The 13,904-nt window shown below is 39.8% G+C and overlaps 1 protein-coding gene across 1 annotated transcript in view; it reads left to right on the forward strand.

Annotated features, from left to right (window-relative positions):
- ADAMTS3 (ADAM metallopeptidase with thrombospondin type 1 motif 3) overlaps positions 1 to 13,904 on the forward strand; it is a 219,164-nt gene that overhangs the window by 191,655 nt on the left and 13,605 nt on the right. Inside the window, exons 12-17 of the mRNA XM_087826545.1 lie at positions 1,322 to 1,467; positions 2,646 to 2,821; positions 4,211 to 4,344; positions 5,816 to 5,939; positions 9,565 to 9,645; positions 10,775 to 10,938. Coding sequence (XP_087682671.1) covers positions 1,322 to 1,467; positions 2,646 to 2,821; positions 4,211 to 4,344; positions 5,816 to 5,939; positions 9,565 to 9,645; positions 10,775 to 10,938 — 825 coding nt within the window. The remainder of the gene's footprint in view (positions 1 to 1,321; positions 1,468 to 2,645; positions 2,822 to 4,210; positions 4,345 to 5,815; positions 5,940 to 9,564; positions 9,646 to 10,774; positions 10,939 to 13,904) is intronic.

Genomic DNA, 13,904 nt, shown 5'->3' on the forward strand with positions numbered 1-13,904 from the left:
TGGCTGCCAGAAGTCCAAAATCAGTTTCACTGAGCCAAAATCAATGTGTGGGCAGGAACGTACTCTCTCCAGAGGCTGTAATAGAGAATGTGTTCTTGCCTCTTCCAGTTTCCAGTGGTTGCCCACATTCCTTGACTTGTGGCTGCACCGTTCTAGTCCCTGACTTCATGACCACATTGCTCTCCTTTCCTCCTCTGTGTGCAAATGTCCCTCTGCCCCTCTCTTATGAGGACACACATGATTACATTCAGGGCCCACCTGGATAATCCAGGATAACCTCCCCTCAAAATCCTTAATTTAATCACATCTGCAAAGACTGTTTTCCAAATAAGGTAACATTTACAGATTCTAGGACCTTTGGAACCACTATTCAGCCCACTACTGATAGACCAAGAAGCAGCAGCCAGCAGAATATCTGGGACCCTGTTAATGGGATTTGATTTACTTGCTGGCCTCCCACTCCTTGTGAAAGTTGTCCAGAAATAAAGTCCTGTGAATTTACACAGAAGATTTGGCCTTGCTCCTTGGGGAAAGATGCCAGAGGTTTTGAATCTCAAGTTGTGCAGTCAGGATTAAATGCTCAAAGACTGGCCAAGTGCCAGCTACCCTACTCAAAGATCACCCATCCCAAAACAAAGGCATGTTAAGAACTCAAGTTGAAATGCCTTGACTAGTTTGGAAATAAGATATTATTGAGAGGGCCAAAAGCTGGCAAAGAAGATTTATATAGCTTTTAGTTCTTTTAATGCCCTTTAAAGCTCTATTTCAAATGTGTATAAACTGTACTTGCAATGAAGATTACAAGCATAATAACAGTAATAATAAAACCTGCCATTATCCATGTTCAAACTTTGTTAGGCACTATGCTAAACACATTACATACGGTGTGCTACTGTGGGAAAATTTGGTATTACAGACTTTTGACTAAAATAACAAGAGCAACAATGAGTTGATTCATTTTTGCTTTATGGAAAAGATATCTTCCAAATAAACTCTGAACATCCAACTTCCTGAAATACTTTTATTGTACGTAGGTGCCCAGATAATTTTTATTGGTTATGATTGATCCTCACCAGTAAATGTATCCTATAAAAATGCATTGGAATGAATTATTTTTTTATTTCAATTTTATAGTTAAAAGTGCACATCTAAATTACCCTTTGCATAGAGAACCTTATTGTTATCATTGCTTTGGGGTCATTTTAAATACATTTTCACCTGGTGGGGTTGGGGAATGAAGCCCTTCCATTCCAGCTCTTGTATAACAACTCCAGCGTTAGCATATGCCTGATTATCATAATTGCCTTTGTCATTTCCCTAGTGGTGCTATAAGGGCCACTGCATGTGGAAGAACGCTAATCAGCAAAAACAAGACGGCAACTGGGGGTCATGGACTAAGTTTGGCTCCTGTTCCCGGACGTGTGGAACTGGTGCTCGTTTCAGGACACGCCAGTGCAATAATCCAATGTGAGTATGACCCTTGTAGTTCTGGTTATTTTTGGATAGGCCAGAAAATGCTTCAATATAATGTCATTATTATTTGTTTCATGAAGTACATGTTAAACACAGAACATGAAAACTAAGGGGGTAAGTGTCTCTATTGGGTACATCTTCATTTATCAATTTTGTGAAGTGTAGTCCCTGGTGAAGGTGAGAGGCTTGAGCGGAGATTAGAGATTTTGAAGAAACTTGCTTTGGAATATTAAGGAACTGAGCAGGGGAAGCCCATCACTGCACTCTAGGGCCTGGGCGCCGAGGGCCTGAGATTCGCTGTAAGAAGCGTGGGTGTTTCAGGGAAGGAGGAGTACCAAGTACGGACGCTCGCTCGCTCGGACGTAGGAGCGGATGTTTCAGAGCAGGGCAACAACGACAACAACGAAAGGGTGCTGAGAGAAGGCAAGGAACTGTGGGGGAAGTTATCCGCTCATTCACTCAGACTGAATGGATTGAATCCCTCTTGTGCACTCAAGAAAGTTTATTTTCTAAGGGAAAAAAATAACCAAAATATTGCACTTAGGACATTCTCCCTCGTCTGGGTTTAGCATGTGAGCAGCCCTGTGCCTGGCAGCACGTTGGCTCTGAATGTCTTTGATGAAGACTCGGTGTCACATGCCTGTCTTCATGGGAAGAGGTGATGCTAGTATCAGTGGAAGTCACAAAAACAATAAAATCTACAGGAGTAAGAGCAGCTAGGTTTCACTGTGAGCCACACTCTGTTGTGAGTGTTTTAAATATGTTAACGCATTCAGTCCTCTCAGTTTTTCTCTAAGGAAGAAAGGATGGGAAACTGAGGTACAGAGCTGTGGTCAGAGTCTCTCTGGGCTGCGCTTGTGTGTTTTATGCGTGGTAGAAAATATAAATTTCCTGGGTCCATATCTATGTTCTTCTTTATCTGCGTTTGCCATGCATTTAAAGTACACTGTTTGAAAAGCCACTGTAAGTTGCGTTTTGCCCCACGTCCCCGCCCCAGCGGGGAGAGGGCGGTGCTTTTGGGCAGGGATGGAAATGAGGAAGCATGAGTTCATTCACTTGGCGCTGGCCCCTCAGGAGCTCTGGCTTCCTGCCCTCTCTCGAGCGCTGTGTCTGCAGGCTTCAGCTGCTGGACCGGCGCCAAAAGGCCTTTTTAAATGTTGTCTTTTCTTTAGGCCCATCAATGGCGGTCAGGACTGTCCGGGTGTTAATTTTGAGTACCAGCTTTGTAATACAGACGAGTGCCAAAAACACTTTGAGGACTTCAGGGCACAGCAGTGCCAGCAGCGAAACTCCCACTTTGAATACCAGAGCAGTAAACACCACTGGCTGCCCTACGAGCACCCTGACGGTGAGTGGACGCCCTCTCGCCCGCTGCTGGGTGGCGACTGAGAGGTCACGCGCTCTCCACTCCCGTCCCTTGGATGCGTGATCCGTTTGGTGACTTAGGAACCTTGGTGCTTAAGGGGTAAAATCCCTCTGGCTTTCGAGAAGAAGGTTAACGTTCTCCTTTCCCTAGAGGGGTGAGAACTGTGGAATAGTTCCTGGCAAGCAGACTGCCACCATCACTACCAAAAAGACCAGTGGAAAGCAAACAAAATGAAAAGCGTGTAAGAGATGTGGAGTTTCCTCCTTCAATGGAAATCCCTCTACTAGGAAACACTTCTGGAATATTGTGATCTGTCCTTCCTGAATAGCTAGAGGAAAATATAGTTCTTTTCCAGTGGGTCAGGAGTAAGAAAAAGACCATTATTTAATAACCACAGAAACTTCATAATCTTCTTACTTTTGTGTCCTACACTAGATTTTTAAAAATACGCTTGGAAAGTCCCTTTTAGTGTTTCTCTTCTTACCCTTGAGTTTTCCAGTTAAATATGTTCAAATGGGAACTTCTCACTATATTTCTTATTTGGGTAAATAAAAGAAAATAGTTCCATAATTATCATATGATATAATACACTGCTGAGTTAAATTTAAAAAGCTGTTTTAAAAGAAAGATGCATCCACGTAGGAATTCAAAGTTGCAGTACATTAAGAAGAAATGCATTATTTTTTAAATCTATTTTGGTGAAGTGAGTTACATAAATTATATTAAATTTAATAAGTGAGGTTATACAGAGGCAAAAACTGTACTAGGTCATTGGGTCAAATGAAAGAGAAACCCTTTTGGTGCGCTAAGCATCACTAAAGGTTAGGTGGCTCTGATGGAAAGTATTTGAAGAGCTGTGGTTAAATCTAGGGTTGCTGTACAACCTGCTTTGCCTGGGATAGTCCCAGTTTAGACCTGCTGTCCCTGTGTAATGAGTAATAGAGCCCTTTTCATTCTCAAAGTATCCCAGTTTAGATGTTAAATCATATGGTCACCCTGGTTGAAGCAAATATGTTACATGTGTATAATTTCCCTGTCTCTTGATTTGTTTATAACCTTTTTCGTTTTCAGTAAGTCACACTGAAACTTATATTTTAAATATATCTTTATTGATTTCAGAGAGAGGAAAGGAGAGGGAGAGAGAGAGAGAGAGAGAGAGAGAGAAACATCAATGATGAGTCATTGATCGAGCCCGAACCCGGGCATGTGCCCTGACCGGGAATCGAACCCCGATCGCCTGGATCCTAGGTCAACGCTCAACCGCTGAGCCACGCCCGGCCGGGCTGAAACTTTATATTTAAAAAATAAAATACATGATACTGTTCAAATATACCACTTTACATAGTTGGTTTAATCCTCCGTCCTACGCAGCCAAGAAAAGATGCCACCTTTACTGTCAATCCAAAGAGACCGGCGATGTCGCCTACATGAAACAGCTGGTGCACGACGGGACGCGCTGCTCTTACAAAGACCCCTACAGCATCTGCGTGCGAGGAGAGTGTGTGGTGAGCTCCCCGCCGAGCGTGGCAGTTCCTCTTTTGCTGTCACTCTTCTGCGTATTCTCAGGATTTCGAAACTATTTCTTATCTGTGAAATTGCATTATTATGTGACTGTATGAGCAGTACACTAGCTAAACCAAATCTGGGAGAAACTGCACTCAGTAAAATCAAGCTTTGCTCCCTGGCTGAATCAAGATGTAAATGCAGTTTTCCCAGTTTCCAGTCACATGCTTTTCCTGAGTCACTCTGATGTCTATAGGCTGGGAATACAACTTGGGAGCGCCTTTGCTTTCAGTATTTTACTAGTAGCTATCTGCTGTTAACATGCAAAGTCTTTTTTTTAAAAAAATTCAATGCTAAGTGTATTTTATCTTTTGCTTAAGAGAGAATAGAAACTTTTCTCTTTCCTTCTCTCTCACTTTCCAATTGATTCTAAGTTTAAACACCAAGTTTCACATCAGAACAAAAGTACTGAAGATGCAAAATCTGCTTCTTGCCTCATTTAATCTTTTTTTTTAAAATGCAGGTTATTTTTTATTCATGTCCACATGTCATGCTAAATTATCCTTATTAACGATCACATCGCTCCTGTTTGATTTCTTTTCCTTCAGAACTAGTGCTATATTAACGAACCTCACGTGCACAGATGGCTCATAGTTCATCCTGAACGTTCCCTGAAAGCCCAGTCTGGGCTTTGTTCATCTTTCACCCCCCACACTGTCTCCTCTGCCCACTTTCTCCCAGGCTTACAAGCGCCACGGCATGTCCCATAGCGTTTGCCCTACACCGATTTACGTTAAGGAGCTGCCCCGGCTCAGAAAACCTTCAGTAGTTCCCTGGTAGTTAATGTGAAAATAACTCTTCCTGATAGCCGGGCCTCCACAGCCATGCTTTGCAGACCTTTCACTCTCCTTCCCCCGTCACTCACTCCACACCAACCTCCCACTGGTTTAAATGTGGTGAAATATTGTCCTCTGAACACACAACCTCGGGGCTCTGCTTGAATCCCCTCTGCAGTCCTGAACGCATTCCCACGTACTCGGCCCCTTCAGGGACCGTGAACGTCCTGCCGCTTTGGTGAAGTTTCGTCTTACATCCGAGCCAGCTTGGAAAGCTTGTGCCAGTGTCCAGCTCACTGTTTTATCACCCACCTTTGTCAATACGAGAGCAGCCAGGGAAGCTCACCAACTTTGTCTCCTCAGCACCTCCCACATCTGTGCTTAATAACTGTTTGATGATGATGACTGCATGTGAAGGTCATTAGACTGGGGGAAGTTTATCCCGGAGTCCAATTTAACCTAGAATATGAGGCATTTGATTGCATATTTGTTCTTGAAAAGATTGAGGTATTTAAATCAGAGCTAGAATGAATTAGTGCCAACGGCCTGCCTGATCAAACAAGGCCATCATTCTCTAGGATGCTGACCGTGACCTGACACATTGCAATTGGCCACGTGTCCCATCTTCTCTCCCCAGAAAGTGGGCTGCGATAGGGAGATCGGCTCTAACAAGGTTGAGGATAAGTGTGGCGTCTGTGGAGGAGATAACTCCCACTGTCGAACCGTGAAGGGGACATTCACCAGGACTCCCAGGAAGCTTGGTAAGCGAGGCCTCGGAAGAGTTTCTCCTCCATGATTTGTGGTTTTGAGACTTCTTTCAGGAATGCTGCGTCTTCTCTATAAACATAGAGCATTAGCTGATGATTTCTTTTTAGTCAGATAAGGATACGGAACTACTTAAAAAACTTTGAATTCGTGCTCCTTAGCACTCGGGATAAAAATTATCTACTAAATTTTGAGAAGGAACAGATAAAACCACTATCAATGATAGTGACTAGCTAAATCTGTGTTTTATTTTGTTCTTAATAAAATGTATTAGGCCTAATTATTAAAATTGATGCTTACTTTGAATTTTCTATTGCACATAAGTTGTTGATCAGAAGTTAAAAAAAATCATAAAACGTTAGATACAATTGAATATATTACATTCGCTTTGCTTCTTTTATTTTAAAAGTGAACAAGTTTTTCCTGGTTATAAATCTGTAAATCCAGAGTCCAGTTTTCACATAATTTAAAAATTTTACATCAAACAAAATTGAGATACAAACAAAAATAGCCTATGGTATAATTACTTATGTGAGAACTTTTGTGCTTGTTATAGAATCAATGACTTGGACTTAGGTGTATATAAATTTCAACAGATGGAAAAAATACACAAATAATATGAAAAAATATTAATACTTTCATAATTATCCATTGGAATTTTCATAAAAGACTTAGATGCAAATATTTATTACTAAATTTTTTGAATTTATAACAAACATTATTTACTTATTCAATAAGCATTTATTGGGCAAATGTTTCTGAGATTTTGGCATTTAAAAATAAATTTGACATGGTGCTTCCCTTGAGAAACTTCTCTTACCTCTTCCAAAGCCCTGTCAGCATACAGTTGTCTCTCAGAGCATGATAGGAACAAAAAGATTCGGTTTACTTTGAGCACGTGGTTGTGGCAGTAGCTTTCCTTTTTAGGAGAAAAGAAAGTATAAAAGCATTGGTCTTCATCCAAATGGAATAATTCTGTTCTTTCTATTCTCACTATGCCTCAGCTCCCCAGCTCAAGCCAATTCCACACACCACCGCTTCGCTCTTTGATATATTTCGGGTGGCGGGGCGGAGCCAGGCGACTATTTTAATGCGTTTTCTTCGGCATCCCTGACTCTAGTTATTATGTCTTTTTTATTCCTGTGCTATAATTTACTGTGTTTTGTACTTCGAACATTATTATAAAGCAAATGTTGCCTCCTGGCTGATTATATTATTTTAGCAAAGCAAACAGAATTAGAATGTTATATATATATAAAAATCATGGCTTGGTGTAGTAAAATGTAATTTTCTCCATCTTATGAAGTACTTTACTGTTCTTTACTGCAGTTGTATATTTTTGTTTTAGATGTAAAATAATTCATTTTGTATTCTTTCCAGAGTGAATTAATGTAATGAAAAAAGGTTTTGCCATAACTCATTTATTCTACATATTATGTGTAATATGAGCTAGTGATACTTTTTTTCAGACACTTCAAAAATTATGCTAAACCTGCAAATCAATGTCAGAAGAACAGAAGAAAGCTTTCATCAGTCATACAGATTCCAACTGTTCAGAGATAATCTGACATCCATTTCTTTGCACTAAGGCTGTATAGTCATCCAATAGACTAATTAACCTTTTCCAACAGGGAAACATTTAAGCAAGAGGTGCCATAAAGAATTCAAGTTGCTGGAAAATGAAATCTGCAAGTATTCAACTTCAAATCACTTCTATCATTTCTCATTCATGCTTAGTCTTACTTTCATTGACTATTAACAGCTTATTGGCATTAGCTAACTATTATAAATGCATTTTTACTCCAACATATAAAATTACAGAACATATTTTTAACTTTCCTAATATTATATATATATATAGCTTATCATATAGTCAATGAAACAGCAAGACTTTGATAAACATGAAACCTCCACTAATGAAAGACATTCTATTTAAGGGAAGACGAGAGGCGCCTTCACTTTACCCAAAGGAGCTCGTAATATTTCTCTTGCTGAAACAAGGGAAGCTAAAAATGTACTGGGTAAGTTGTAGCAAAGAGCAGAAAGATGGGCATCCCTAAACGGCATCAAGCTGTTCTGCTGTCCTTGGCATCTTAAGCACGTTACTCTGGACTTTACGCGCTCTGGCAAATGGGGCACTTCTCATGTACTGGACTTTCCCCTGGCTCAGGTGCTGAGAACCTGACCCAAAATTACTATTCCATTTAGTTAAGCCACTAATGAATGTTTTGAGAAAGTTGGGCAAATCTACCCACAAGGAGATATTAATTGTCCATTTACAGATGACAAATATGTTTCTTTCTGATTCCATCAGCAGTTGTGCTTTTTTAACTGAGTTTCTGTCAGTATTCATCCTGTGTTGGATGTTTTGTAACATAAGCTATCAGTCGCATCACCTTCCTGTATTTGTGTATTTTTTGATGGAAATGAGATGTAACACTGGATTTCTTTATTTGCCCTGACTATTGTTGATTTATAGTTGGAGTTTTAATTTAAGTGATCTTAAGATAATGTTTAGGATATGTAATAATACTAAGAAGATTTGTTATATATGAAATTTACTATAACAGGATTGATATATGATTTTATTTTTTATTTTTTTTAAATTGTTTCTACACATAATTTTTCTTTTTTCTTTCTTTTTTTTTAAAAAATATATCTTTATTGATTTCAGACAGAGGAAAGGAGAGGGAGAGAGAGAGATAGAAACACCAATGATGAGAGTCATTGATTGGCTGCCTCCTGCAGGCCCCATGCTGGGGATCGAGCCCACAACCTGGGCATGTGCCCTGACTGGGAATTGAACCCTGATCACCTGGATCCTAGGTCGATGCTCAACCACTGAGCCACACCCGGCCGGGCTGATATATGATTTTAAAACCCTGAACAACTCATTAAGCATATAGAATTTATTATTTTTGCATTAGAAGACTGAGGTTAGGGGATGCATGTAAAGTCAGTGTTTGATATAACTTGCAGACATTTTCCAAACAAATTGTTTGGTCAAATTTACAACATATATTTTAAAACATTCCCACTATAAAATTTATTTAAAGGTTAAAATGAGTTTATCACAAGAAAAGTGGAAGCTTCTCACTGATTTTCCTTTTGTAATTTCTTTAGAATAAGGCAGGCTTTTGAATATAAAGATACCTTATTAATTAGAAGTTTGGCAATCTATACTCACCACTTAGACTTTTAAAATAATAGAGAGGCTGATAAAATATTTTCAGAAGTTCAAGTACTCTAAAAATTGGCCCCACTTCAAAACAGTGGCTTACAAAACTAAAATCACATAGAAGGACCCAGGAAAGAATAGAATTTCTCCGAATTGTCATTGACACAATTCACAGGTCAGCACAAGATAAATGGCTAATAGGTTGGAAACAAAATCAACTCTTTTCTTCCTCTTTAATTTAAAAAAAAAAAGTTTCCCCTAATCTCATGCCAGATGTCACACAAGCTACCAATGTTTTGAAGTTAATTTCTGAAACTGCTTCTTTCAGTTTATGGATGCCCTCTTCTGCGTGCAGGAGCAGTGAGAACGTAATGCTCAGCTAACCGTGGTTGTCGCTTTTGTTTTCTCCTTTGCTTCCTACAATATTTACTACACATGCAAAGGGTACCTTAAGATGTTTGATATACCCCCTGGTGCTAGACATGTGTTAATCCAAGAAGACGAGGCTTCTCCTCATATTCTTGGTAAGTGTTTCTGTCCCCTGGCTCTGCTTTACCATGCACTTCAACATGGAAATGTCAAAGACGTCATATATCTATCTATATATCTGTATGTATATGTATATGTATAGGTATGTAGATAAATATGGATATATGTCTGTAGATGTATATGTGTGTATATATATATATAGATGTATATATGTATACATAGTTATACAGGATTCAAGTTATATATAAATGCATTATTACGTGATTTTGTTGGTCATTTCTCCCAATTACTCTCCCTTTAATTCAAGAAATATTCAAATTAGAGCTTTAATTTTTGTTGGAACCTTGGTTGTTTCATTATTACGTGAATAAAAAAATCATTTGGCAAACTGGTGTATGTGCATTTTTGCTCTGCACTAGGGGATGAGAAAAAGAAATATGTGAAAATGCACTAAATTAAGGAGTAATATCAGAAAAATTTGCCATATTTATTTTGACAAATTAGTTCTGATATTTTGGTTGATGCCAGACTATATGCCTCTCCTTACTTTTACTGCATTTTAAGCTCTTTGACTGAAAAGCAACCACATGTGAATTTAGTAATCTAATGAGAATTTTGTCTAATTAAAATAGTCTAATATCTGCTATGTGTCCAGTTTCTGACTGGCACATGCAGATCCATTTGCATGGCTGTTTATAATTTCCAAAAGAAGGTTCTTTTGGCTAACTTGAAAAAGAAACACAGTAAATAAATAAGCCATTATATTATATGCTGAACTAACATACATGATTTATATTAATTATTATAGAAGTATCTATTATTTTCAAAATATTCCCAGGTTTCCAAGGAAATGTATAGGACTGAGTGACTTTGAAACTGTTAACCTCTTTGGCAGTGTTTTCAAATGGGAACATTTCCTAATTTTTATCTTCTATGTAACCTTTTTGCTATTGTTTTTGTCTAGTTAGAAATCCTTCTTGAGGACGTTTAAGTGCCTAACGAAGGAAAATGGGACTCATATCAGAGCTGACACTTTAGCTTGTTTGATGCTAATAAGCACAGTCTTTGACTTATAGAAGGGGATAGACAGACTTAATAGGGGTCATCAACTCTGCGATACGATAAAATAAAGTGCCTGCTGGTTTCTCGTTTTCGTTCCTTTAGCTATTAAGAACCAGGCTACGGGCCACTATATTTTAAATGGCAAAGGGGAAGAAGCCAAGTCGCGGACCTTTATAGACCTGGGTGTGGAATGGGACTACAGCATTGAGGACGACATTGAGACCCTGCACACTGATGGACCTCTGCACGATCCTGTCATTGTTTTGGTGTGTGGCGTTACAGGCTGTGTAGTTGGCTTAGTTATAATTTTGTTATTAATTTACCTGAAAACACTTTTACCTTGAACATTGAATGTTTAGTTGCTTGCTTTTTAATAATTCCGTTATCTGTCTCCACTCTTCGTGCAGTTTTGCCATACATTTTATTATATATACAGTATAAACCCAGTAACACAGTATTATGATTTTTTTACTTTAGTAATTAGTTATCTGTTGAAGACAAGAAAAGAAAATATATTTACCCACATATTTACCATTTCCGATGCTCTACATTTTCCTTGTAAATCTGACTTTCCATCTGGTATTATTCACTTTCAATGTAGAGAACTTCCCTGAGCATTTCTTGTGGTGTGGGCATGTGTGCTAGCAAAGAATCCTCTCAACCTTCAATTATCTGAAAATGTCTTTATTTTACCCCTGTTCTTAAAGGATATGTTTACTAGATACAAGCTTTTTGGTTGCTAGTTTTGTTTTTTTTCTTTCAGCACTTTGAAGATGTTTTTACATTGTTTCAGGGAGTTCAGAGCATTTCAGGGCCGATCAAGGGCATGACTGTGAGGTGACAGTTGTGTGCACAAGCTTTATTGGTGACACTTTAGTGGCTCTGCCTGTGGAGCCACCATGCAGAAGGGGAGAAGAGAAAGGGAACTCGTATGAGAGCAGAGACTGGAGAGGGACTCTCTGTGGCTAGGCGATGCGGTCAGCGTCCCGGCAGGGAGTCCCTGGGTCTGAGCGCCCCAGAGGGCAGCCGCAGCTGCGTGGGCCCCATGGCCACAGCCTCGCTTATAGTTAGCCGGTGTTGGATGCAGTTTCATAGAGGTCTGCAGAGCAAGCTGCCTCTAATGGCTGAGGACATGCTTGTTTGGGCTACATTTAAGACACTGTATATAAAATTTTGAATTCGGTGCTAGCAGGCTTGTAAGCTCACGGGGCTCAGACTGTGGTGAAGAAATAAAGAACCTCAGGGCCAATGCACAGGAGCCGTCTTAGACGTAGTCACGTAACCTCTGTCTCCTCGGATCCATTTTTTAAACAAGAAGCCGGCCTCATTTATGCTGCTTCTCTGTGTGTAAAGCATCCATTCTCTCAGGCTGCTCTCCAAGATTTTTTTTCATCATTTTGATATGTGTGTTTAGTAGTTTTTTTATGCTTAGTTTGTGATGTTCTTTGTATGCATCAGGCTTGGGGTTCACCAAGCCTCTTGGCTCTGTAAGTTGAAGTTTTTCACCAAATTTGGGTTAATTTTCCATTCTGTGTTCAAGTTTGTTTCTTCCTCACTGATTTCTCTACTCCTAGGACTCATTCACATGGATGTTAAACCAGCTGAAGTTGTTCCAGAAGTCTCTTAGGCTTCGTTCATCCTTCTACAATCTTTTCTCCTCTGTTCAGGTTGGAGAATTTCTGTTGAGCTGTGTTCAGGCTCACTGACTGTGTCTTATGTGTCTCCAATCTGTTGCTGAGCCCTTTCATTAAATTTTTCATGTCAGTCTATGAGTGTACTTTTCTTTTCTAGAATTTCCACTGTTTTTCAAGATCATTTCCATGTCTCTGCTGAGATTTCTGTATATTTCCACTTATTTTTTCTGACTTTTCCTTTAAGTCCTACAACTTCATATTACCCGCTTCTATGGACTGATTTTTTTTAATGAGTCATTTTCCCGCTTCCTATGATCTTTTTAATTGTACACTGGGTGTGACAGATGACAAGTTTTGGGGCATTTGGCTTATATCGCCTTCCTTACAGGCTGCGGGGTTTGATCTTGGCTGGTCGTCATTGTCGGTTCCTTCTGATCCTCAGGGCCTGGTTTATTCTTCACTAGGGCTGAGGTCTTTCATTTTGTCCTTCCTCCTACGACTTGGCCTTTTTGGTGCATTACCTGGACACCTGAGGTGTTAATGAGGCCTCTTGAACCCTGGCCGGATGAGAATTCCCAGGTCTCTCAGCCCCGTGTGACCCCCAGCCCCTGCACCCCACTCCCAGGCCCACAGCAGCAGCTCCCTGGTAGGCGAGGCGGCCTGGGTCTCGGCCCGGGCACACGCAGACCAGCCCTCAGCCTGGAACTCTTGCAGCCCCTGGGCCACCCTCTCGCAGCCCCCTCGGCTTCAGTGCCTGCCCTGTGAATTCCAGCTCGGCTCTTTACCCCTAGCTCAGTGAGAATGTGGTCTTGGCTGGAGCTCAGCTCCCTGTGCCAGGGTCCAGACCTGGCCCCGTCAGGAAGCCAGACCTGGCATTTTTCTCTTCACAGGGATCGTTGTCCTTTGCTGTGCTATTATTTACTACCCCCCCCCCCCCCAAGTTCCCTCATATAATTCTGTCCAGTTTTATTGCTTTTAATGTCAGGAAGGCATCTCTATTTCTCCCTCATGGATAGAAGCAGAAGACATCTACTTGATTGGAAAACTATACAAATATTTATTAGACTCTCTATAAAATTATTTTACTAATCTAAAACCAGATCTTCCCACTCAGTTCCAAGGGTTTGTTTTCCTTTGAAAATTATTTCCCTTTGGTAAAGTGTCTGTTCAGATCTCTTGCCTGTTGCTAAAGTAGTTATTGTCTCCTTTTGTTGAGTTTTAAGAGTTCTTTATATATCCTTCATGTAAGCCCTCTTTGAAATATGCGACTTGCCAAATATTTTCTTCTAGTCTGTAGGGCTTCTTTTTCCTTGTCTTAGTCTTTCACAGAGCAAAATATTGTATTTTAACTTTATTGAAATAGAATTTATCAGTTTTTTCTTTTCTGAATCAAGATTTTGGTCTCATATAAAATATTTCGCCTAATCCAAACTCAAAATACTTTTTGTCTCTCTCTTTTTTGTGTGTGTGTGAAAGTTCTGTAGTTTTACATTTTACATTGAGGTTTATGAACCAGTTTTAGTTAATTTTTACATAAATTGTGGGTGACATGTTAGGTGCTTGTTTGGCACACAGACGTCTGTATTATCTGTTGCCGC

This window comes from Miniopterus natalensis, chromosome 1, assembly GCF_054644295.1.
Source record: "Miniopterus natalensis isolate mMinNat1 chromosome 1, mMinNat1.hap1, whole genome shotgun sequence".
Lineage (NCBI taxonomy): Eukaryota > Metazoa > Chordata > Mammalia > Chiroptera > Miniopteridae > Miniopterus > Miniopterus natalensis.